The 23,513-nt window shown below is 38.4% G+C and overlaps 1 protein-coding gene across 1 annotated transcript in view; it reads left to right on the forward strand.

Moving 5' to 3' along the window:
- Positions 1-14,549, forward strand: part of plekhf2 (pleckstrin homology domain containing, family F (with FYVE domain) member 2) — a 39,390-nt gene extending 24,841 nt beyond the window's left edge. Inside the window, exon 2 of the mRNA XM_082551435.1 lies at positions 7,423-14,549. Coding sequence (XP_082407561.1) covers positions 7,434-8,171 — 738 coding nt within the window. The 5' untranslated portion in view covers positions 7,423-7,433 and the 3' untranslated portion in view covers positions 8,172-14,549. The remainder of the gene's footprint in view (positions 1-7,422) is intronic.
- The last annotated feature ends 8,964 nt before the right edge of the window (positions 14,550-23,513 follow it).

Here is a 23,513-nt window from a genome sequence, read left to right on the forward strand (position 1 = left end):
ATTTTTATTAGATGGCCCACTTTAGAAAGCAAAACAGTTCACACCACAACTCCCCAAACTTTAGCAACTGTCAGAGTAATGAAGGATTGGAGATGAATTTTAGTGAAATATTGCTAAGCACAGTATCAACAGCAGTGTCTTCTTTGTGTATTTTTCCTACAAGAATCATATTTATTCAACTTATTTTAACTCTACTTACCACAGTTTGAGAGCACACACAGATTTCACCTTATAAAGCATAGAATAACTGAACTTAAGATGGAAAACGGGCAAGTTCTTTTGTATTGAGCACAATAAGATGGGACTTAAAAAGGAAGATAAGGTGGGGGTTTTTTGTTGTTTTTTCCTTTTCAGGGTTTTGTTGGGGTTAGAACATCTTGCATCTCTCATAAAGGGTAATAGCCATGACAAAACCATAATCTCTGCCTTACTTGTCGTGTCGTTCTTCCCCACTTGTTAAAGAGAACAAAGTGCCCTGCTTTTTAATTATTTATAATTTTAATATTTATTTATTTATATTATTTATTTATTGCTTTTTCATGGAGGTTTAATGTTTTTGGGTGTTGGCAATAAATGAACACCTCTTGTAAACTGAGAGAGAGGTCAGCAGCTCGTAATGAATTAATCATTGGGCTTATCTAAAGCCACTGCTGTTCCCGTAACCCTAGGTAGCACAGCCAGTCGTCATTGACATTCAAAACACCAGACTCCAGCTAAGAAACCAAAACTACCCATGAACAGCCCTGTTTGAAAAGTTGAGATGGTATGTGATTTGCACTAGTTTGTAGTAAATAAAATATATTATCTTTAGGCAAAGCTAATGAAAGACCATGCGGGCAAATGATTAAACAATTTGCAAAACACCTCTGGGTTTTATGGAAAAGTTACTTTTATTACAGCTTGGTAATAACATGGAAATAGTGGCGTAATGTGGGATCTAGAGAAGTAATAACCAATTAAAGCACTTTAAATAACATGTAATTAGGTAAGGCCAATGTACAAAATGTAACATTTCTCACATATTAACATTGTTACTAAAAGCTTACTAAGCCATTTTTTTCATCATAGGTATTATTACATTTGTTTTCACATTCTTAACCCGAATTGATACCACATTATATTCATTTCAGATAAAAATCAAGATTGTTACAAGCTATAACTGGGTTATGACCAAAAATATTTATCATGATATATACGCAGTACGTATCACTCTGCGCCTGCCTACGATAGCCGTAATGCTCCGACAATCCATCAAGTGGTGCGGGTTCGTAGCTTAGCAAAGTCGTACTAAAACATTTGACAGATTTTAGAGCGCCATGTACCACATAAAATCGTTTGGAGGTCAGTAAACACAACCAGAATTCATACATAAGGCGCACGGGATTATAAGGGGCACGGTCGATTTTCAGAAAAAGCGAGAAAAATCAAAGGATTGATTTTAAGTGTGCTGTATTTTCCAAACAACACTGTAATAACGACGGCCCGCTAGCATGCGCTAGCAAAAATAGTGCTTTGTTTTGTATCTGACGGACGAAAGTTCCACACCATTGAAGTTGCAGCATTTTTACAAACCAATTCTGGTTCATCCGTTTCATTCAACGATCCACTTTCGCTCTTCTCATTCTGCGTCGCTGCCATGTGCGTATGTAAACATAGGCACTGCACATGCGTGTTTTACCCATATTCTATCGCGATATTTCATTTTCTTATCGTTGCCCAAAATTACACCGGTATTACCGTGAACGGTATATAGCCCAGCCCTAATGTAAATTACATCATTCAGTGTGGTTACTACCCCTTTATTTCAACTTCATTGCAAACTATTACTGTTTTATTACCGAAGAAGAGGGAAAATTATCTAATATATTGCCCATAATATAATTAAATGAAAATTAAAGATAACAAAGATGTTGAGTTGGTGAGAGGTGGAAAAAAACTTGGTATTCTTCAGAGTCTTCTAGAAATCAGCAACTGCATTTATATACATCACAACTAACTGTGCTAAAATTACCACCTCTGAACTATCGTCTGTTTTCCCTATAATTAGCAGCAATTTACATAGGAAATGCAAACTCATAAAACAAATTTTCTGTGGGTGCACTGCTGCAAGGGTCTCTAGGGATATTCAAACCTGTAACCTTGGCAGTATTCACACCTTAGTCAGGCAGCTGTAATCTGGTGTCAGGGTGGTTGATGCATTAAATAATTTGCTCCAACCTGGCTCAGTTTCGTCTACCTCTCTCTGTCCAGGGGAGCACAGATGGATGATTGATGTATTCATTTTCACAAATGAGAATCAGCAGCTGGTAAAGTTGAGCTCCACAGAGGGCAACGCTGGCACAAAGAGTTCAGTTCGCCAATCTCCAGCTGGCTGACGAACCCAATCTATCCCTAAGGGAAACGGACACTAAATACCAACATAACAGAGATGGATAATTGGTTCTGGCTGTGACGTTTATTTCTTTTATGAGCCACATTGGCAAATGAATGTAATGGACTGCATTTACTTTTTATCCTTCACTAATAATCCCAGTATCATTTGTTTTTTTTTATTGATTTAAAAAAATTTTCGCCAAAGTCTACTTAATCAATTACAATGTTACTTTACTTTCATCAATAAAACAGATTTTAATTGATGAAATTATTAGATTTACACAAAGGCATTTCTGTTTCCAGAATTTTTCTTTATTTCCTTTGGCATATTAAAGTTGGCTTTCTTAAGCTACATTAAAGAATGTGTCTGCCAGCAGAAGCACCCATCTGTTAACTGTATTCCTGAAACAAATAACACGTTGTTTTTTTTTGTTTGTTTGTTTTTGCTGTAATTGATCATTTATTTTATTTATTTGAAATCCCACAGAGATCATACATAACTGTTTTGCTGTACTTTAACCACTTTTAAAAGGATAATTATATTTGTTTTAATTATTTTTAAATTGAAGCATTTACAAATGATAGCATTTTGAGCTTAAGGTAAAGAAAAGAGAAAAATCATTAGAAGAAACTTGACCTGTTTGCAAGATGACATTTCACTTAAATGACAAATAACTGAAACTGAAATGTCTCACCATATTAAATCATTATATTGACCATACCATTAAACCGTCATGACTGATTATGCCCTCAGAGTTCTTTTGTTTGCTCCCGGCTGTGTTCCTGTCTTTGCTCATGAAAGCTGTCATTTATCACTGCAGAGCAAAGAAAGCTCTTTCTTCTTGTAGCATTTTCTGTGCATTTTTCAGTCTGTTTCATCCCACTCTGTCTCACTTTGATTACTGGGTTGGGAGCCTGCAGCCTGTATTTATGCCGCTATCTCTCACCAGAACCTTTTGCTCTTTGTGCCTTCAACTGTCTGCTGATGGGAGTTGGTCCCCGGGCTGCCTCGGCAGTGGGAAATGAGCCCTCGCTAACAGGGTTGGCGTTTCAGCAACCCCTCTGTCCTCTACGGGGCTTTTCTGTCGCAGTTCACTCCCTCACTCAGGGTTATTAGTGTGCAGATCACTAGGGAGCCCGGCCCAAGCTGCACTGGCATCTGCTGGCTAATTAGCATCGATTCTTGCACTGCGGTTTTGTTTGGTTGTTTGTATTTTTTTTTTCTTTAAAGTCTGAAATCAAGAGTGCAGTCACACCTAAACTTTGGTTTCTATATGTTACAGTTAGTTTAGTTATGCAGTTTGTTCAAGTTCAGTCCACCCACTTACCAACAAACAAGTGGCTAGGAGCTTATTTGTTGCAGAGTTACAGAAACTTTCAAATAATGAAGTTTGGGAAGTTTAGAAGGGACATTGTGTAGCTTTGCCTGTGTTTAAAAATGATCAAATTTCAGGAACATTTTAAGAAATGTTGGTTCTAGACCCTCAAATGTGGTGAAGTTGGGTGCCGGTTTAGCTCATTGGGACGAGCAGGCGACCATATGCCACATGTCTGAGAGCGGGTTCCTGTCTGACCTGCAGCCCCTTTGCCGCATGTCTTCTCCTGTCTCTCTTTTGTTCCGCTTTCTTGTCAGTCTTCGCTATATCTACCCAAAAAAAACTAGAAAGGCCCAAAATAATTTTAAAAAATGTGGTGTGTTTCCTTTTTTTTTTTTTTTTTTTTTTTTTTACACTTTTGTTTTGTATGAATGTTAATGTGATATTACTGACCATTTCATCACTGAATCATTAGTCTCTGAGAAACTTGCTAATATCTCCAGTTTAAAAACAAAACATTATTAAAGAAATAGTAAGAATAACCAGAGGGGTGGAGCAAATAATTGTGTTTAAATTTTTTAGTCAGGTTTAATAAGGCTGATTGGAAAGCACCGGGAAAAGAAAAAAAAAAAGCAGAACAAAATATACATGGAAGGAAACTGCATGTAGGTGCTCTCAAACTGTGGTAAGTAGAGTTAAAATAAGTTGAATAAACTGCATCCACAAGTCAAGATCTTAAGATGAATGAATCTCAGCAGGCTTTGTCTAAGTAAATAAGACTTCAGAAGTTTATCTCTCTGATTTCACAGTATCCATGCTGCTTGTGCATGGCTTCATGTCTGTACTATAGTGTGTACTTCATCTTATCTTTTTTGAGGGCACGACTCTGCTCTCAAACCCTAGGGCTCGCCTAGAGAGTGCCAGCATCCTTTTGTATCTATCACCAGTGACCTTTGACCTCTTTCACTGCGCTTTCAGCCAAAGGGAGACCCATAAGCTGTGCTGTTATCTGGGTCACATCAGAGAGGAGACACCTGCTTGTGTTTGGTATTGAGTCTCAATTGAATTCTCTCTTAAAAGCTTGAGGAATGGATCCATTCAGACTGTAACCTTTACTTACAAAGGACACACAAGAAAAAATAAAACTGAGATAAAATAGTGTTCAAAAATGCTGGTTCATGTTCAGGAATTGAAGAGTTAAAAAGAAGAGACAAAAAAGGTGCACATCGGGTAAACTATTTATTTATGTGTCACCCTGCGGGAGAGATGGCTCGTTTTTACCTACATTTGGATTGTGGGATAATATTATGTAGGCTAAATGTATTTTATGTGAAGACATTTCCCGCACATTCAGTGTTGTTTCAGTTTGTAGTTTGGGACTTAACAGCTTTTCTTTCTTTTCTTCATTTATTTCTTTATTTTTGTAATGTTAATGTCCAGTGGGTTGTTTGCTACACCTAGTCGCTAGGGCAATACGACCCAAAATTCATATCTCGATATTTTTTAGCTGGGTGGCGATATAAGATATATATCTCAATATTTTTTTTAAAGCCATAAGTTAAGAACAAAAAGAGAGTTCTTAGTCACACTGTGTCCCAGATGTCACACAGGCATTTTTATTTACATACAGCATAGATTTACATGAATAAATTTCTCAAAAATAAATTATCAGCATTTATTAAATAATCATGCTCCATAAATAAAAGAAAACAATGTTGTTTTTGTGCATAAGAAAAAGCTCATAATTGTGCAGTCAAAATGTAAACTAACAGATGCTGAGCATAATAACAAAGACAGATTTCACAGCTGCTCTGTTCCCAACTTCTACTGCGTGACTGATAGCCTTGAGTTTGCAATCTGCTTCGTAACCATGTCTCTTAGCAGGTGCCATTTATGGTCCTTATACACACACAATACGGTAATATTACGTCGAAGCACAGTACGTATCACTCCGCGAGGCTCCAGACTACGGTAGCCGTAATGCTCCAACAATCCATCAAGCGCTGCAGCTCTGTAGCTTACCAAAGTCGTACTAAACATTTTTTTGACAGATTGCTGAGCGCCGTGTACCACCTAAAATCGGTTCGCGGTCAGTAAGCACAACCAGAATTCATACATAAGGCGCGCTATCAACTTTTGAGAAAATGAAAGTATTTTAGGCCGCGCAGCCCTTGTGGGCTGCATGTCGTTAGCGTGGTTAGCTCGCTAACACGTTGACGCCGTCCAGCCCCACAACTCGCTAACGGAGATTTGCCGTGTCCATCTTGTCGCTGCCTGCAGGTGAAGCTATGGGGGAGGAGGAGTTGTGTTCAGTGAAGGAGAGGCGAGGCCGAGTAACGTTGCGCAGAGACAAAAGTGGACGAAAGAGAGGCAAACTTGTGGCTCCACAAGTATAATTATAACGTAACATAGACTATATCGATATAAAGGACATTGTCACATCTTATATCTCGTATGAAAATATATCGATTTTTTTTTTTAAAACTCGATATATAGCCCAGCCCTACTAGTGGCTAATTATTTTTTTTATGCCACAATCACCAGAAGTCGTAACAAATAAATTGGATATTTAGTATTTATTGCTGACAGATGAAGTGTGACTGATCAATCTGTTTAATTTGTTAATGAATGAGGTGCTATCTCTTGCTGTACGAGATGAAGCCATGGGAGTTTGGCAATATGGAAAATTGGGTTTTATATGATTTTTGTATTTGGCAAATGTCACTGTCAATTAAATATAACATGTGCTAAAGACCATACGTTTGTCAGCCAATGTGATTATCGCATTGCTACTCGAAGTCACATTTTACAATATAGACGCCAGTCTTAAGCACAGACAGCTTAAGTGTAAAATCAGATCATGTGGCACTAAACCAACACGTGACAGATGAGATCAGTGAAGTTACCAGGGAAAGTGGAACAGTGATTCATTGCACTGTGGTTCTTCATTAGAAAGAAATACAAAAAACAAAAAAAAAAAAAAAAAAAAGGAAAAAAAAAAAAAAAGAAAGAAATACAGGCACTGGCAGGAAATCCGCTACTACAAACACAGTTATGCCAGTATAACTTAAGAACAGGGTCAGAGAGATTGTTTTAATGGTTTCTACTCCCCTCTGTATTTACAGTATTATGCTGTCAGTAAACAGGAATCAGTATAATCAGTTTATGGCATAACAAAGTGAAAGTTAAACGCCGGAAGAACCCCAATTACTCTGCTTTTTTTTTGCTTTTTTTTTCTTTCTTCAAAATGTTAAACTGATATCAAGTGGGAACTCACAAGAACTCACAAAGAATCAACTAGAATGAGTAAAAACATTTGCAAGAAAACAAAAGCATACATGTGACCAAGAGTTAAATATGTAAAGTTACTCTAAAAGAACTACGTAAAGTACTGCTCACAGTGATGGACTTGGCACGATTTTGTTAAAATTTATTTATATTTTGTTAAATTGTCAGGGTCACTCTTGGTAGAGTGTTCTCTGTCTGGCTTTATTTGCTCTGCGGTGACTCAGATGGGCATAAGAATAAGTCCTGAAAATATTACTTTTCCTGCAAGTCTGCTATATTTTAATAAGATGTTGATAAAAATTTAATTAGTCAAGGCTCGCTGGTCTCGTTTTCAAACTAGAAACTTTTAGAATTGCTTATTTGGCTGTGTTGCTCAATTTAAAAAAACAAAACAAAAAAATCCCCAATGTTTGTTCTCAACTTTCTTCTGTTTGTCTTCCTCCAGGTGAGGTGAAGATGGTGGACCGGCTTGCGAACAGCGAGGCCAACTCCAAGCGGATTGCGGTGGTTGAGAGCTGCTTCGGCGCTGCAGGTCAGCCACTGGCCATCCCAGGCCGTGTGCTGATTGGTGAGGGTGTTCTCACTAAACTCTGCCGAAAGAAGCCAAAGGCACGGCAGTTCTTCCTCTTCAACGACATCTTGGTTTATGGTAACATCGTCATTCAGAAGAAGAAGTACAATAAGCAGCACATCATCCCTCTGGAGAGCGTCACCATCGACACAGTGCCAGATGAAGGCGACCTGCGCAATGGCTGGCTCATCAAGACGCCCACCAAGTCTTTCGCTGTGTATGCTGCTACTGCCACCGAGAAGTCCGAATGGATGAACCACATAGGGAAATGTGTCGGAGACTTGCTGCAGAAGAGTGGCAAGTCCCCTACAGGAGAGCACGCGGCTGTATGGGTGCCCGACTCAGAGGCCTCTGTGTGCATGCGCTGCAAGAAGGTGAAGTTCACGCCAGTCAGCCGCCGCCACCACTGCAGGAAATGTGGATTTGTGGTCTGTGGGCCGTGCTCAGAGAAGAAGTACCTCCTTCCTAGCCAGTCGTCCAAACCAGTTCGTGTCTGCGAGCACTGCTACGAGCAGCTGACATCCGTAAACCAGGCACGCTCAGACTCCATCACTCGGCCGGGGTCAAAGTTCCACAGCAACAACCTCTCGGACGATGACGACGATGACGACAGCAGTGACTGAGGAAGGTCCGATCCTCCCAACGGTCTGTCCATCTCTCTGCCGTGGAGGAAGTACTCTGCTGATTACATTTTTTGTGTTTTCCATCCTTGTGATTGAATCATGATCCACCAAGAGAGGAATTCTGGATTAATTCATTAATTCACTTCGGAGTTCTGGTCTCATCAACAAACCAAAATGTTTTACCCTTTTCTATGAATCCAGCAGGGATAAATACTTTCCTGAACGCAGTGATTAATCAGTCACTTGAGAAACTGCCTGGGTGACCAGCAGCACTTTGAGATAAAGTTTTGACTGTTCATCACAGCCCTTCTCCCTTCCCTCTTAATTAGCTTCAGTTAGTCACTACAGAAAACAAAGGTGCTAATGAGAGACTTGCCCTCTGCTCTATACTCAGCTTAAGTTAATTTCTTCTTCTTTCTTTCTTATTTTTGTCCGTGCTCTCTCTCCATGAACCTAAACAAGGTAACTGCTTGTAATTTCTGCAGGGAAAAGCAAATGTTTGGGCTGTAGCCCGTCTTTGGTTTTCTTTCAGGTATTTCACCAAACAGGACTTTATTATAACAGAATTCTGCACTATTTTTGTAAATTGGACTCCAGCAAAATGAAAAGTTTCCCTTTTATAAATATCTATTGTGCTAAACGCAGAGCTTTTTCTAATCTACTATAGCTGCTTTTGACAAATCAACTAAAGCTTGTCTCACGATGAGCGATTGTTTCTCTTTTAACAACCACGTATGAGTTTTCTTAGAGGCTGCCCCCAAGCTTACTCTGCCTTCTTCTATACCCTCACATAGTGCCTTGTAGAAAACTCAGCTTAGCCTTCAGCAAGCAGAAAGGTTATTAGATAATAAAACAAGACTGCAAAAAACAGCGACTTCATGATAGGTTGACTCTGAAACACATTATAGAGGGTAGGGTTGTTGTTTGGTTTTGTGTGAAGACCAGGGCGATTATAGACCAGGGATCAGATGGGAACGGTTCAATTTGTTCCTAGAAACACTTGAAAGTCACTTAAACCAGCCATCCAATCTTGTAAGGGCAGTCACCGGCTTTTCCATTTAGCTGCTAGTGGGCAATTTTTACCTAGAGGAACCTAATTGCCTTGTTTCCACATTGTGTTAAAAACCAGAGGATGAATGGAAAGTATTGGTGATCAACATTCTCTCTCTCTCACACACACACCTTTCAACAGATGGCTTGTGTGGACCTGTGTTCCAGACGAGGCTGATTGAACGCTAGTTGAGAGGTTGCTTTAGACCTTGTGAAAATCTTTCGTAGCCGACCATGGCTGGGAAATCTAGTTAGACTTCTATCAAACACCCCATTGCTTATCAAATAATCTAAAGTTTACCTTCAGAAATAAATAACTAGCCAGCCAAATATACTCTGATTCTGAATATTGATTAAATAAAGCACACATTACTTTGCAGTGCTGGGCTGATATGTTCATTTGTTCCCAAAAAGCTGTTGCACTGACCCCGCCTGTGAGTAATTATACAGCATTTCCCACATATTTTAATTCCATTTTGGCTCCATTGTCCATCCATGATAAACAATACCCTTCATAAAGGGCCCTTTTTGAAATATTTTAATCAGCAAGTACCCTGTGATACATAAGTAATTGAGCGTTACACTCACCTGCATCTCCAATGAGTCTTTCATCCTCTTTAGCTGCTAGGCCCTGTTCTGCTCTGCAGCTGAGCTCAGAGTTTGAGACACAAAAAGCATTACAGCTTCAAACAACCGTAGTTCTAGGGTTTGCAGCAGAAGATCTCCAGTTGTCAGATGGAGTACAGGGCAGTGGTGCTAGAATCCAAGAACTCAAGCAAAGTAATGACCTCCAAGTCCAACACAATGCCAAGATGGCCAAAATAGCGTCTTGAGTAACGTGAGATTAGAAGGCCTTTGGGACTGAACTTTTAAAATAAGGTCATGGTGTTATCAGCTACCAAATCAGTCATGGATCGTGGTGTTCCTTCAAACAGACTGCAAAAATAAAATCTGCTAAACCAAGTTGCAAAATATTCTTGTGGGGCTGTTAAGTCTTTGCTATAACTTTAATGTCACATTATAACAAAAGACAAAAATTGGTAAAACATGAAGTTGCTAGAGTGGGTAAAGACAAAGAATTGGAAGTTTTTTGCACCTGGTTGGGTTTTGTTAGCTGTAGGTTATTTTTATCTTTGTGTTATACAAACGGATCCGATTAATGTAATACCTCACAGAGAGGTAGCAGCAAGCAGTAGTTTGGATTCTGTTTGCAATACGATTGTTTAACACTCAGCTAATGCCTCCAGTGAATGACTGAATGAAATGAAATGCAGTAATAAGGAAGTTTTAGGGCCTGGTGTGTGTTTTTCTTTTCTTGCACAACTGTGTGTGAACCATAGGTTGTGAAATTCCTACCTGCTCAGCAGCTTAGCAGGTTTTCTGGAATGAACATCAGGAAATCGGCATGTTGTCTTCCTGTCACTTGCCCTTTACTGTGCTGCTCTTTTACGTCAGAGGGAAATACTGTGTCATAAAACAAACACACCTCTTTTGAACTCTGCCAACACAAGCGACCATAACAGTCTGTCCATCTTTCTTTCCTTCCTTCCTTCCTTGTGTACTTGCTTCCTTTTTCAGTACCATCACTTCTCCATGGAAACCACAGCTTGTAGATCATGTGACACAGTGTGTGTGTGAATTAAGTCATGTGATTGGGTACTGAACAAGGAACTGAAAAAAAATACTCCTTTGGGGAATTGACTACCTTCTACAGCCTGCAGAGAACTCAGGTTCAGTTCGCTTACCAGATGTTCATGTTATCAGTTTCAGTGCGAGTTTCTGTTCTCGGTGAGTCCTGTGAAGAGTTTCATTCCTCAGACCAACATTTTCAAATAAACAGCACTCAAAGTTGACTCTGAACTCCGCAGGATCATTAATTTCTCGGTATTTATGACCCAAGCTTGTACTCAGATACTCGTCAGTCTGCTTCTCTGCTAGCTCATTCTGTGCTGTTGGAGGTCTCAGGATTGTCACTATTTGTAAAAGTGCACTTGTATCATCTAAACCAAGACTGAGTTAGGATTCTCGTCTGTCCTGTTTCCCTGCGTCACTGCATGTCTGCTTAGAAAATCCAACATTTTTATCAGATTGACGCATCACGCGTCACATTGACGGGCGTTTACAGTATTCTTAAGAAAAGATTTTGCAACTCTGGAATATTGACGCGAATTTTTTTCAGTCACACTAGAAACGCAAGACATGCAGTACATGACAGTCATGTCATCTGCCAGGAATGCATTAGAATGCCAGGCATTTTACCTATTGACAACTCGACTGAACGAGTAATCTTAACATATTGTATGAACCTATCGAAGTGTGAAAGCAGGACATCAGCAGCTTGGATGAGACTTTTTTTGTTTGTTTTAAATGAGCTACAGAGTGTAAAGGTCACCATAAAGTCAGCGTGGACTGCTGCATTGATTTCACTAAAGTGCATCTGTTTGATCGGCTGACTGAAAAAGTCAAAACACCTCCTACGGGACAGCCTGTCACACCCAGCTCCATCCAAGCAGACTCTCACTCACGTGAAACTTCATTTTCACAGACGGGTGAAAGTGTGAACTTGTATTTTGGAAGTTTTCTTCTTGTTAAATAGAGCACATTAACTGCATCAGGTTTTTTGGAATGAAACTCACAGGTGTTTGTTTAAAACAAAAGGCATGGGATAAGATGTACATGAGCACACTGCAGTCAGGACTAGAAACCGAAACCACAGAAGTGATTTTGCTTTTATCTGAGATCAAACGGGATTGGGAAAACAAGTTTGCGTTGCTTCTAACAAAAGCCGAACCTTTACCTTTATGTCCAACACCTCTGTGAGTGTCTACAGATGATTTCCTTCATTTTGACTTTCTTTCTACACAGATATACGGTAACAGTGCAGCATTAAGCATCTCAGTAAACCAGCAGAACAGGAAGAAGAAAGGGATCATTTTCTTGTTATGATCTTATAGGTTAAACTTTCTGGTAATGTTATAGCGATAAGAGAAATGACCATGTTAATGATCACTAACCAGCTGTCCTTTATACTCACTGTGGCGGTGGTGCTCACGGAGAGACGATGACGTCACAGTCGAATCCAGAAGCACAAAGTCCGGCCTCAGGTTTGCTGTGGATTGCACTCAACAAAGTCGGCACATGGACTCTGATCCAGGTTGTTACCATATACTGTCAGATCCACAGCGACTGGACATTTTCAAATGAATCCTCATGTTGTTTTAAGCCTGTTGATTTTTGTACATTTGTACAGATTTGGGTTGTTTGGGTTGTAATGTTTTTGTTGTACAGTTCTCATAAGTTTCTGAAATGATGCTGTCTCAAGTCTCTTTGTGCTCAGCCCTCCTCTTCGTCCTGTCTGTCACATGTCATCAGCATCTGCAGCTTTGTAATACGGTTAAAAAACAGATGGGAACGTTTTGATGGCCGCCATGCAGCCACGTGTGTTTTAAGAGATCCTGCTCCTCAGGACAGGCAACAGCAGCCGGCAAATATTAAATGCACGGTTCAAAGACACCTAGTTCCTGTGTTTTTGGGGGGGTTATATGCACTTAAACGGGTCACAATGCTGATTTCTTGGTAGTAAAACTTCTAGTATACAGTACAAAACTAAGGATTGCAATATGTATTTGTTTTTAAATGTCTCATTCCACAGTTTGACTAAAATTGAATCAAACTCCAGCCAAATTAGATTTTTTTTTTTTCACCTCCCAACCTCCCAAACATATTGACCAAGAGAAATGACACAGTCTGATGCAGACGTACAAAAACCCGATGAGTCATTACTCCCCCCACAAGATAGTCTGTACAGTGTGATCCTGCTGCAGAGTGAACCATGAACATAAAAAAACATCATCTAAATCTTGGCTGATTGAGAATGTTACACTTAACTGCCTTTTTTTTTTTTTTTTTTCCCACTTTTCCATTTGGCCAGAACTTTTGAGCTGTAAATTACAGTGTCCAGCTGTTTGTGTGTTCACACTGTGAGCAACATGTCTGACAGTTGGCACTGTTTGTGTTGATTGTAGATTGAGGGGTTCTGATTACTTCTCCAAGCATTGATTAAGAAAATGTCACATGTAAACAAATCACACATGTAATTGTTTTGATTTTTAGAGGATTTTTTTTTCTTTTTCTTAAATGGCCCAATAGTGAAACTAATGCAGGAAGGGCACGTTAATAACAAATAAATAAAATAAAAATAAAACCTTCAACTGAAAGAGTGAATATAATGTGTGTTACTTGTGACTTTTTTTTTTTTAAAGCTGATCACTCCTCTGCTGCATTCAGGCGATGCGCTTGTATTCAAAACTCTAACATTATCTCAAGCATGTGACCTTTATGTTGTGTTTATAGGTCGTGAAATGGCAAAGCAGTGGAAAAGTCACCGGAGGCTGTAAATAATCTAAACCTAACATCTAGTATTTGTTCTTGTTAGTAGCATGGATTTGCAGCTGGAAGCTGTGCAGAAAATTGATTCATTATCATGATTTTTCTCGGCTTTTTCCAGCACACATTTCATCTTTCAGTGGCTGTAAGAACAGCTGAGCCAGCCACAACGCTGCAGGGATAATTAAAGCTCAAAATCTACTTTTTATTTATTTTTATTTTTTTTGGACAATTTGCTGTGAGTCTGACACATACGGGTCTATCAGGATAGTGTGGACTCACTCTCTACACATGTCCAAACTTAAGCGCCAAATGTGACAGAAAGACAGTCTTTGAGTCCAGAGGTAAAATACTAAGGCTATAAAGATATAAATAGGAGAAAAGTGAATGTTTTTATTTTGAAAATATGGGCCAGTAATTTTTATATTCAGCCAGTAAACTAACACATGGTGGTTGAATGCTGCTCAGTTCAGCTCATGTCGCTCACAGTATGAACCACTTGGTTGAGGGTGGTGATGTTTTCAGATGTGGGATAATATCCACAAGTGAATCGGAGAAGAGCTGCAGATCTTGAGATTCACACATTTTCCTTAGGAGCCAACTTGGGACAGCTGAAAAAGATCTCATTGCTTCTTGTGATTTAGGTTTTGTTGTACAAATGTTTTCTGTTGCTGTTTGATTTCATTGTTGGTTTTATTTCCTAGTTTTGCGGGTAATCTTAATTCTCTAAAAAGGGCTTAAATCAGAATGTAACCCGGCATATCATCTTCATACTAATTCTTTAAGAATTGCTTTAGTATCTCTTATATAAATGATGTAATGGTTAAAATTCAAATATTGTCCTGTGTTGTCTTTATTTGACCTCTTTCTGGGGAAAAATAAGAGGGTCATCTTGTGAAAATAGATTTCATGATTATTAAACGTGATTTTTGCACTAACAAATGCAACTGAGGTTGATTTCATCTTGTGTTACTGTTGAGTGTGTCCTTTTTTTTTTTTTTTTAAGTTATGTAGTTATTAAAGAAAACTTGGTATGAAAATCCCAGCAGTAAGAAATAAAAGCTTGTCTTCACAGCCATGACAAACAGGAAAACCAAAGAAACGTAAACAGCTCGAACTAAGTGTACTGTGGTTAACTGAGTTCCTGATTAAGATCAAAAGCTGCACGGAGAAATCAAACACCCTATACACTCCTGGAGACTAAAGGGCACAGTAAAAGTGCCCAAAAGAAGTCAGAAAAAAGAGCTGAAGACACATTTATCTCATATTCTATGACTCGTATTTATTAATTTTTACACGCTTTTTCCATTAGTGGTTTTGTCAGGAAGGGGTTAAAAAAAATCTGCCAAACAAAACATCTGGAGTCACCGTGGCGACACCTTGTGTATAAAGGAGCACCCAAAGTAGCTTCATTGTGTTAACCCCTATAAATTAGCTCTTATACCAACATATAAACACTATAGACTAAGTAAATTGGTATGAAATTTTAATTACACTATAATACTTTAACGTAGTCAGATGAAATTTGACGTTAAATTTATAGATTATTCAGTAGATACTGTAGAAATATTACATCAATATGTATGTAAAATGCCTTATAACTATAGTGTTTAGTACAAATGTCATGCGGTAATCTAAAAATAAATATATTTCTGTGGGTCAGTACTGGAAACAAACCGGTAACGTGTGGACACTCTTGTTACTTTTAGTCTAATTTAAAAGCATGGGTAACATAAAAATGGCCACAGCCATTGTGATGTCACCTACTGGCTTTGGACACCATATTTGGCCACTGCCTCGGTTGACAAGCTGCATTCACAAATTGCATCAGTGCAGCAGAGTTTAATCAGCTGAGTAGCTGACAGACTAATAAAATGCTAGTTTTTAACTCACTAGATCCTGGATGGTGTTTACTATACAGTGTGCTGTAGTATAAGTCAGATAATACATTCAAAATTGCACTGAAAGGCTCCCAGCAGCACACACATCATACAGTTTAATGACTGACGGTCGTGGATGAAGCCTAGCAGAAGCTGATTGACTCCAGATGTCTGTTTGGATGCCTGTCGGTCCACACCCCTGATGCAATTACCCACTGAATGAGCTGTGAAAAGTAATCACCCCAGGCAGAGTTGTAATCCATAGAAGTCAAAACACATTTGACTTTTTGCTTAACCTTTTAATGCTGTACAGTTGGACATTTTAACATAAGAGCCTATTATGATAGACTCCCTTTTGGGGCTTTCCTCTAGTGGCCGATAGAGGAACTGCAGTTGTTGTCACTTTGCACAGACTTCATCTCTCAGCTCTGGAGGTGGCCTGTGCTTAAAAGTAAAGATTGATTGTTCGACGTCTAAATCACAGTTGGCAGTGGCTTTTAAGTGTAACTTGCCGAGATTCCTGATTTCAGGAGTCCTCTCACAAATTGTGACAGTAACAACAAGCTGTTTATAAGTTATAATGATCTAACAATGCCTGACATGTTTCCGTCCTTTAGTTTTAGCGATTTGTATGCAGACTTTTTAGTTTTTTAATGTTTAATTATAGCACAGTTCTTATTTGTGGCCTCAGTTTGTACACTTAGTCCAAATTTGGTTCCAGTTAGATAAAGCATTTAAAATTACTGATCTGATTTATCCTCACGGGCCATCCATCGCTGTCACTGCTTCTGTCGACTGCCTTTACAAACTATGAAAGGATCATGTGAAAACAGTGGGGCAGGAGTCAGTCAGCAGATTATTCAGCCAAAACTGTAGCTTTCCACAGTTTCCATTGCTCTTCTGAGTGTAAATTAAAGAGTTGTCTTGCCAGCTAGTTTCAGTTCATTTTTATTTATGCAATGCTATTTCACAACAGGCATTTTAAATTCCCTGTACACTGTAAAGACCTATATATCTGATATTATTTTAGTGTGGGACTGATTATTTCTCCCTCTGTGTTAGCCCAGTGATGTGACTGTGATTGTCCAGGGTGTACCTCACCTCTCTTCCTAAATTGGCTGTGATAGGCACCAGCACTCTGTTACCCATATTAGATAAGTGATTAAAAAAGGCATGGATATACTGATGATATTTCAAATATTGAACATGTAGAATATCCTTTTCAAAGCTTTCTTATTAGGGTTGTCTGTTTTACAGTCTTCATATAAACTAAAGCCACAGCAGGAGCCAATCAGCAGCTTTATGTTAAATTTTAAAGGAACGTAGTTTGCAGGCTTCATACAGTTAAAAAAGTCTTTAATCCCATTATGCTATAGGAGATGTAAGTGTGTGAAGGAATAATGAATAAATTATGATATGTTAAAATATCTGTCAAACACAACTTCTTTATCAAAGCAAATCTCAGAAGTACCATAACAAGGAGTTCAGGTGTTTAATATTTATTAAATACAGTCAAAGTTATCAGATGTTTTCAGCACTGCCACTGCTGGATGTGTAATATGTTAATGGAGATGGCACACAGCTGAAAAGTAAAGCACAGGATGAGATTACTCAAAGAAAAATGTTTTATCTATATGAAAAAGTTTGATCAGCAGAAAAAAGTCAAAAGTAGTGTGTAAAATATCATCACTAGATGTGAGTAAGTTGCAGATTACAATCAACTGAGTACTGTTTTCTTACTCCTCCCAATTTGAGCATAAGTCTAGTTATGGTGGCTTCTGTAGGATACACAACTCTGGCTGATGTTTATCTGTATTGAGTGTAAGCTATCACTCTGTTTACCTAAGTCGGTGTCCTTTTCTTTTTACTCTGAAGGAGGCTGTAAAACTGAGAAAAGAGTTCAGTACGAGTCAATGAGTCAGTGACGCTAACATGTGCTCGATTGCAGCGATACTGAGGTGAGTTGTTGAGAATATTCTGAAATTTTCTGTCTTTAATTGCTGCAGTTTTTGCTACTGTTAGCTGCTGTTAGCCTCTGTTAGCTGCTGTTAGACAGCATTACTGAAACATTCTTTGTAGTGGCTACAATATTTGTGTGTCATATGACGTGAGAAAGTAATAAAACTGTTTATCAAAGGTGTTGTTTTTAGGACACATGAGCCGGACATTAACTCCCATAATATTAATTTATACTCTCTTCCCTGCTGTCCGAAAAAAGAAAGGGTCGCACATTTAATCTGCTGACAATATGCAACTGCCACAATATCAGGAATAAGTGAGCATGTTTTCAAGCATTAGTCCCCTGATTTCAGTTTTGTATACTCATGAGTATAATGCTCTTTTCTGGATTACATTCCTATTAAATACCCTTAAGAGTTTAGGTTTTTAAAAATGATAAACCTTATCTGTGTTTAAGTAATACTATTTACATTATTTAAAAATAAAAAAGTTAATAATTCACATTTAATAGATTTAAGTATAATTTAGTTGTTGATTTCTTAGAATAAAGTACTCACTACAGTAAAATAAAATGTGCATAATGTGAAAATTATAAGAACTCAGTGTTGCTAGAACTGCACTAAACAAAATTGAAGGTATTCCAGTATTTAAATTTTCACAAAGCCCTGCATGAAAAGCATGTTTGTGCATAAAGCACACTTTACGTACAAAAATGAAAATGAAACAGCAAAAGGTGACAGAAAATGCTCTGACTGTTTCTGAAAAAGGAACCTGCCCAACTTTAATCACCATGACAATGATTTTTACTGATGTGCACACTCAAAAATACTACACCAATACATTCTTTATGTAAACTATGCACCGTAAGATATATAATGTAGCAAAAAATAATTATTTTATCAGAACCAACATTATTATATTAAATGGCACCTGGACCTCTGTATAGAAATGACATGCACTATGTGAAAGGTAGAGCCAAGGATGAGACACAAGATATTTTTAGAATCAAACATGGTCATATTCATATCTCATCTAAAACATGATTAAACTGAGGATCAAAAGGAATCTAATGCTCATGCAGCAGGGGTGCCAGAGCCTGTCTGCCAAAGTGTCCATTATGGTCCATTGGATGCCTTTGCAAAGAGTGAAAATTACAGAGAAAGAGGGCATAATTTTGGACTGTACTTTGCACCTGGAGAGCACTCTGCAGCAAGTCATTATTAATGGATCATGTCAGAGTGGTTGTCCAAACTGCTCATTTTTTCTGAGGCAGAAGTTTGAACAACTGTCACTTTTGCAGCTGTCTGAATCAAAGCGCTGAGCCTGCCGTGCATCTGTAATTTACAAAAGCAGATTACACTGATGTGGAAAAAGTGAAAGATTTTTGAAATTTCACATTTTTCTTGATTCATTTCATGCAGTTCACCCTCTGAAGAAAGTTACATTACAAGTTAAAAGTCATAAAAAAAAACTGTGATGTAAATGATCAAAAACGCTCTGCTACTCGTTCCCCAATTTACGTGCTGCATTGAATGCAACGTTCGTTTCACTTGCGTTTACACGGGCCACCACAGGGGGCTGTAGACGGCTTGACTATAGACAGTATATGATATACTACACGACAGATTTAACGCAATAAAATGCAGAAATCGACAGCGGCAGCATTGAAAAGGTGGATTTTAAGGTCACATCGTGGAGTGTGATCGCAAAGCAGAGCTGGCAGAAGCCTCAGTCCACTCACCTGTTCAACAAAGCTCTACGTCACCAGGCCTGGCGCCAGGTAAACAATTACTGCAGTTAAATGACACCTGCCATGGATTCTCCTTCATGGATTAGTTTGCTCATGTGAAAGCAGCATTAACCTGGCCTAAGGTAAGGTGGCTGTTTTGTGTGTTGTGTGGATGAAGAAAAGTTTCAAATGGACAGGATGGGGTTTAACATTTTCTTAAGTGCCACATTGTGCCACCTGTCATTTCTTCTTTTTTTTATGTGCCATTGCAACATTTTTTTAAATGGCAGTTTCATGCTCTGAATTTGTCAGTGGCTACTACACCGTTTCATGTGTTTTAAACAATTTTGGCTTATAGACAGATTTTATTGTAATTTTCTGTAATATATTGTTTTGTAGGGAACTATGGTTCACACAGGATATGAACAAACCTGCTGCTGTCAGAGATTTTTTTTTTTTTGCAATTGGTTTGTAGCCAGGTTATCTGAATACTATCTCCTATTACCTTCCTGCTATTTTATCTCTGTGTAGATTAACAGCCGGTAGCTTTCAGTGCCAGCTACAGTTTCATGCAGTGTCTCTCTTCTAAACCAATCCAAGTGTGACAAAGTCCTGGAAAAATTGTGCCAGAACTCCTGCTTTGCATTAAAAATGATTTAAAACCATAAATACAGACACAGGAAGATTTTAGAATGTCCACCATGCATAAAAGAAATGGCACAAGGAGGTTATAGGGGCATATTTGATATTTATCTAAGATTTCATATGAGCTGCACTTGTGACGGGATTCTGATTTTTTTTTTTTTTAACTATTTAGTGTCCAGAGACTAAACAGGTTTCTGAAATGACAGCATTAATGTACAAAGTATATGAAAATCAAGAACCCCGCCCAAGTGGTCCACTCTATTATTTATTCAGATCTTTGGTTGTGACTTTTTTCTTTCTTTTTTTCCTGACACTCTCCAAGTCACATCTAAAGCATTTTAAACTCTATATGAGCCCAGACTCTGATTTAAAATAAAATAAAATAAGGAACAGAAAGGGAACATTAATATCTTACCAATATTTATACATCCCTAATACAAACAGTAATTTTTTTTATCATTTCATTACTCTGAAAGCATAAGCATGAGTGGGAAAACAAGGCTTGATTGGCAATTATTGGCTAATTTGCTGCAGCATGATGTGTCGTGTGAACTTAAAGAATCTGAGGAAACTGGACAGCTAGTGGTGGTAAAGAAATTGATTGGCATGAGGACCGAGGAGTCGAGGTATTAAAGAAGAAAACACCTTCTTGCTTCAGAGCCATCTTTTAAAAGTGATCATATAAATACAGTAGGCCCGGCTGTGCCCGTGTGTTGCCCATGTTTCCTGGTTGCTGTAGCTATCAAATGATAGCAGGTGCATTAGCACACCGTTTTTAGTACCATATATACAATGATAACCAACACTATGTTTTGGTTTTTTTTAAGCATGTCTTTGTACATGAAGTATCTAAAACTTTCGGACAGCTGGGATGCACTACAGAGATGTGGTGGAGTAGAAACTTTCCACAAAATAGAAATATTGTTTTACAAACTCCTCTAACAGTGAGGAGAGCTGCATGAGGCCATAAAGGTGCTTTTTATTTTTGAAAGTTCTGAAGAGAAAGAGCTAATTTAACATTGTGTGAGTAGGATTATTTAAAGAAGAGGTGATGGATGAGTATCAGACTGAAGGCAGACACGAGTGTCTGGTTTCTCTCTCTTCCTCTCACCTCATCTACGAGACAAACACTGCACCCTCGGATGATCCCTCGCGGTGTGATATTTATTTCTCTCCAGATGAAAGTCATGAGAGAGTTGATCACCTTACACTGAGCCTAGGTCTGCCTTAAAGACTGCACTGTCTGCAGCGTCCCTGTGAGTGACAAGTAATCAAAGCAAGCAGTTGCTATTAGTAAGCTGATAATGGAGTGTAATAGCAGTAATCATGATGGTTATTTTTAAAGAGATATCAATCCTGTGTTACACCGGTGCTGGGTGATATAACTCCAGGTCAGACTGAGGCCCCGGGCTCTGCCAGTAACGATTCACTTAACACTGGATGGAGTCTGAAACTGGACGCATTTCTCAACCTTGCCATTTTTGAACACAGTGGTTATAATAAATAATGCATCTGGAAATTTGCTTCATCATTATCTGCCCTCCTTTTTTGCACCTCTGCAGCAAATATCCAATTTGTTTTCCTTTCTTAAGGGTCATTGTAGATGATGATATTCTGAGACATTATAGCACCTTAAAAATCTTGTACAGTGATAGCATCACAGCTGCGGAAGATAAGTTCACAGGCATGTTGTTGAAATCAAAATGAAGGCTTCAGAGATGGGTCTGATCTGACCAAGTGAAAACCCCCTAAAACTGAAAAATGGAGCAAAAGCAAAAGAGCCAAAAACTGCACTCAGTGGCTGCTCGAGGCTGACTCCAAAAGCAAATCCATCCCCAGAGACTTCCTGGTTAAAATGACCAACCTTGGGGCATAAAAAAAGCCAGGTCCAATGCATATTAGGCCTGTAATGATAGTTTCCTCCCTTCGTAACCACTGTATAGGGAGCTGATATTTTCTTACTCATACACCTGGACAGTGGAGTTCGCAGTGTGGCTGCTTTGATTGGCAGGTTTCTGGACTGTAGCCAATCACTGCTGGCGTCACCTCTGCTAATTGGAGTAACTGAACTGGACCTCTACACTGTTTTCATGCTGTTTGTGCCATTTGGAGCATTTTTAATGGATTGTCAGACAAATGATATGGTCTGCTGTGTGATTCCATACCATCCAATAAGTCTGTGCATCAGTTTTGAGAGGGGAAATAATTGCATTTGATTAGTTTGTTACTGAGCACTAATTTGCAGGTATCTTGCCTGTTTATGGACGCAGCTTGAGATGATGAAAGAAATCATCATATTGACTTTATTCATGGTGATAGTGTGATTTGTTTTTTTTATGGCCATTTTGAGGATTTTTGTTTCTGTTATTTGACAATAATCGCTGAAACACTGTAGTTTTGTCTGCTTTTCCTGCTTTTTGCTTACTCAGTATTCCTCAAATGAATTAAAATGGTGCTACACTTTAATATCTGTGTAACTGTTAACTAAACAAAGCGCCACAAAGGGAGAATTTGAAGCTTTGGGTAAAATGGCAGCATGAGCAGCATGATTACAGTATTTAATTTAAATACCTCTGAGGAATTAAATCTTCAAAGACCTCATTTACAAAAATATTCCTACATTAATCCTTCCAAACAGTATGCTTGTGTTTATTGGGAATGATGCTGAGCATTAAATAAAAAAAACACAAACTTGGGCCAGAAATCTTACAGAGCTGTGATCTGTGTTTCTTGTTTCCCTTCCCGGCACAAATGAGGTTTTATGCATAATTAGGGACCAAAACAGTAAAGCAAAGATTCAGAAAGACAAGATCACGGTGATGGTCGAGGTAATTGAAGCTAGGCAGCAAATTATTTAGCTCAAGCTCTAACTTGATGTACAAATAATGAGTTATGACCCAACCCCAGACACACACACACGCAGACACACGCACACCCCAATACTCATTTTTCTGCCAGTCACCTCTTGCACGTTTAAATGTACATTTTTAGTATAGCATCCAATGAGTCTAACATGAGGCAAAGCAACCTTACTGAAGCTAGTGTTAGCTCAACATGAATACAATGGCAGCAAAGATTAGCTGACCTATTTTGATAAGTAGAAAAGCACAAATGAGACACTTTCTAAAATCTTGAACACAGAAACATCAGATTAGTCAGAAGTTTAGGAATTAGTTTCAAGATGGCAACACGAAAACTTCACAAGTACACCGAAGAAGTTAATGTTGGTTGAGGTGGATACGTTTTGGTAAAATACTGCCGCCTCATGGTGGAAGTCTTCATAAAGTTTTGTATTAAAAATATATATATATAACATACCTTCTTAGTTGAGCCCTGGCTAGATGTTGAACAGGCACTATGCAAGGATCTAGAGATTTCAGACCTACCATTTATTAGCTCAAACATCAAAAGACATGAATGCTTTAAAAGTATCAACATCAGCTTTTCTCTAACAGCATGGTGGGAGTTTCTAAAAATAACGGAGTCTTCATTAATCCCATGCAAACGTACACCTATCTGGAATAACCCTGACATATTACAAAACAATAATATGATTAATTTCCCAGAATGGAGTTGTAAAGGAATTAAATACTTAGAACATATATTAGAGGGAACAGAATTTATTCCATTTGACAGACTAGTTGAACAATATGGGATCAACAAGACAAGGTTTTTAGAATATCAACAAATTAA

Source organism: Aulonocara stuartgranti (genome assembly GCF_965226115.1).
Source record: "Aulonocara stuartgranti genome assembly, chromosome: 11".
Taxonomy (NCBI): Eukaryota; Metazoa; Chordata; class Actinopteri; order Cichliformes; family Cichlidae; genus Aulonocara; species Aulonocara stuartgranti.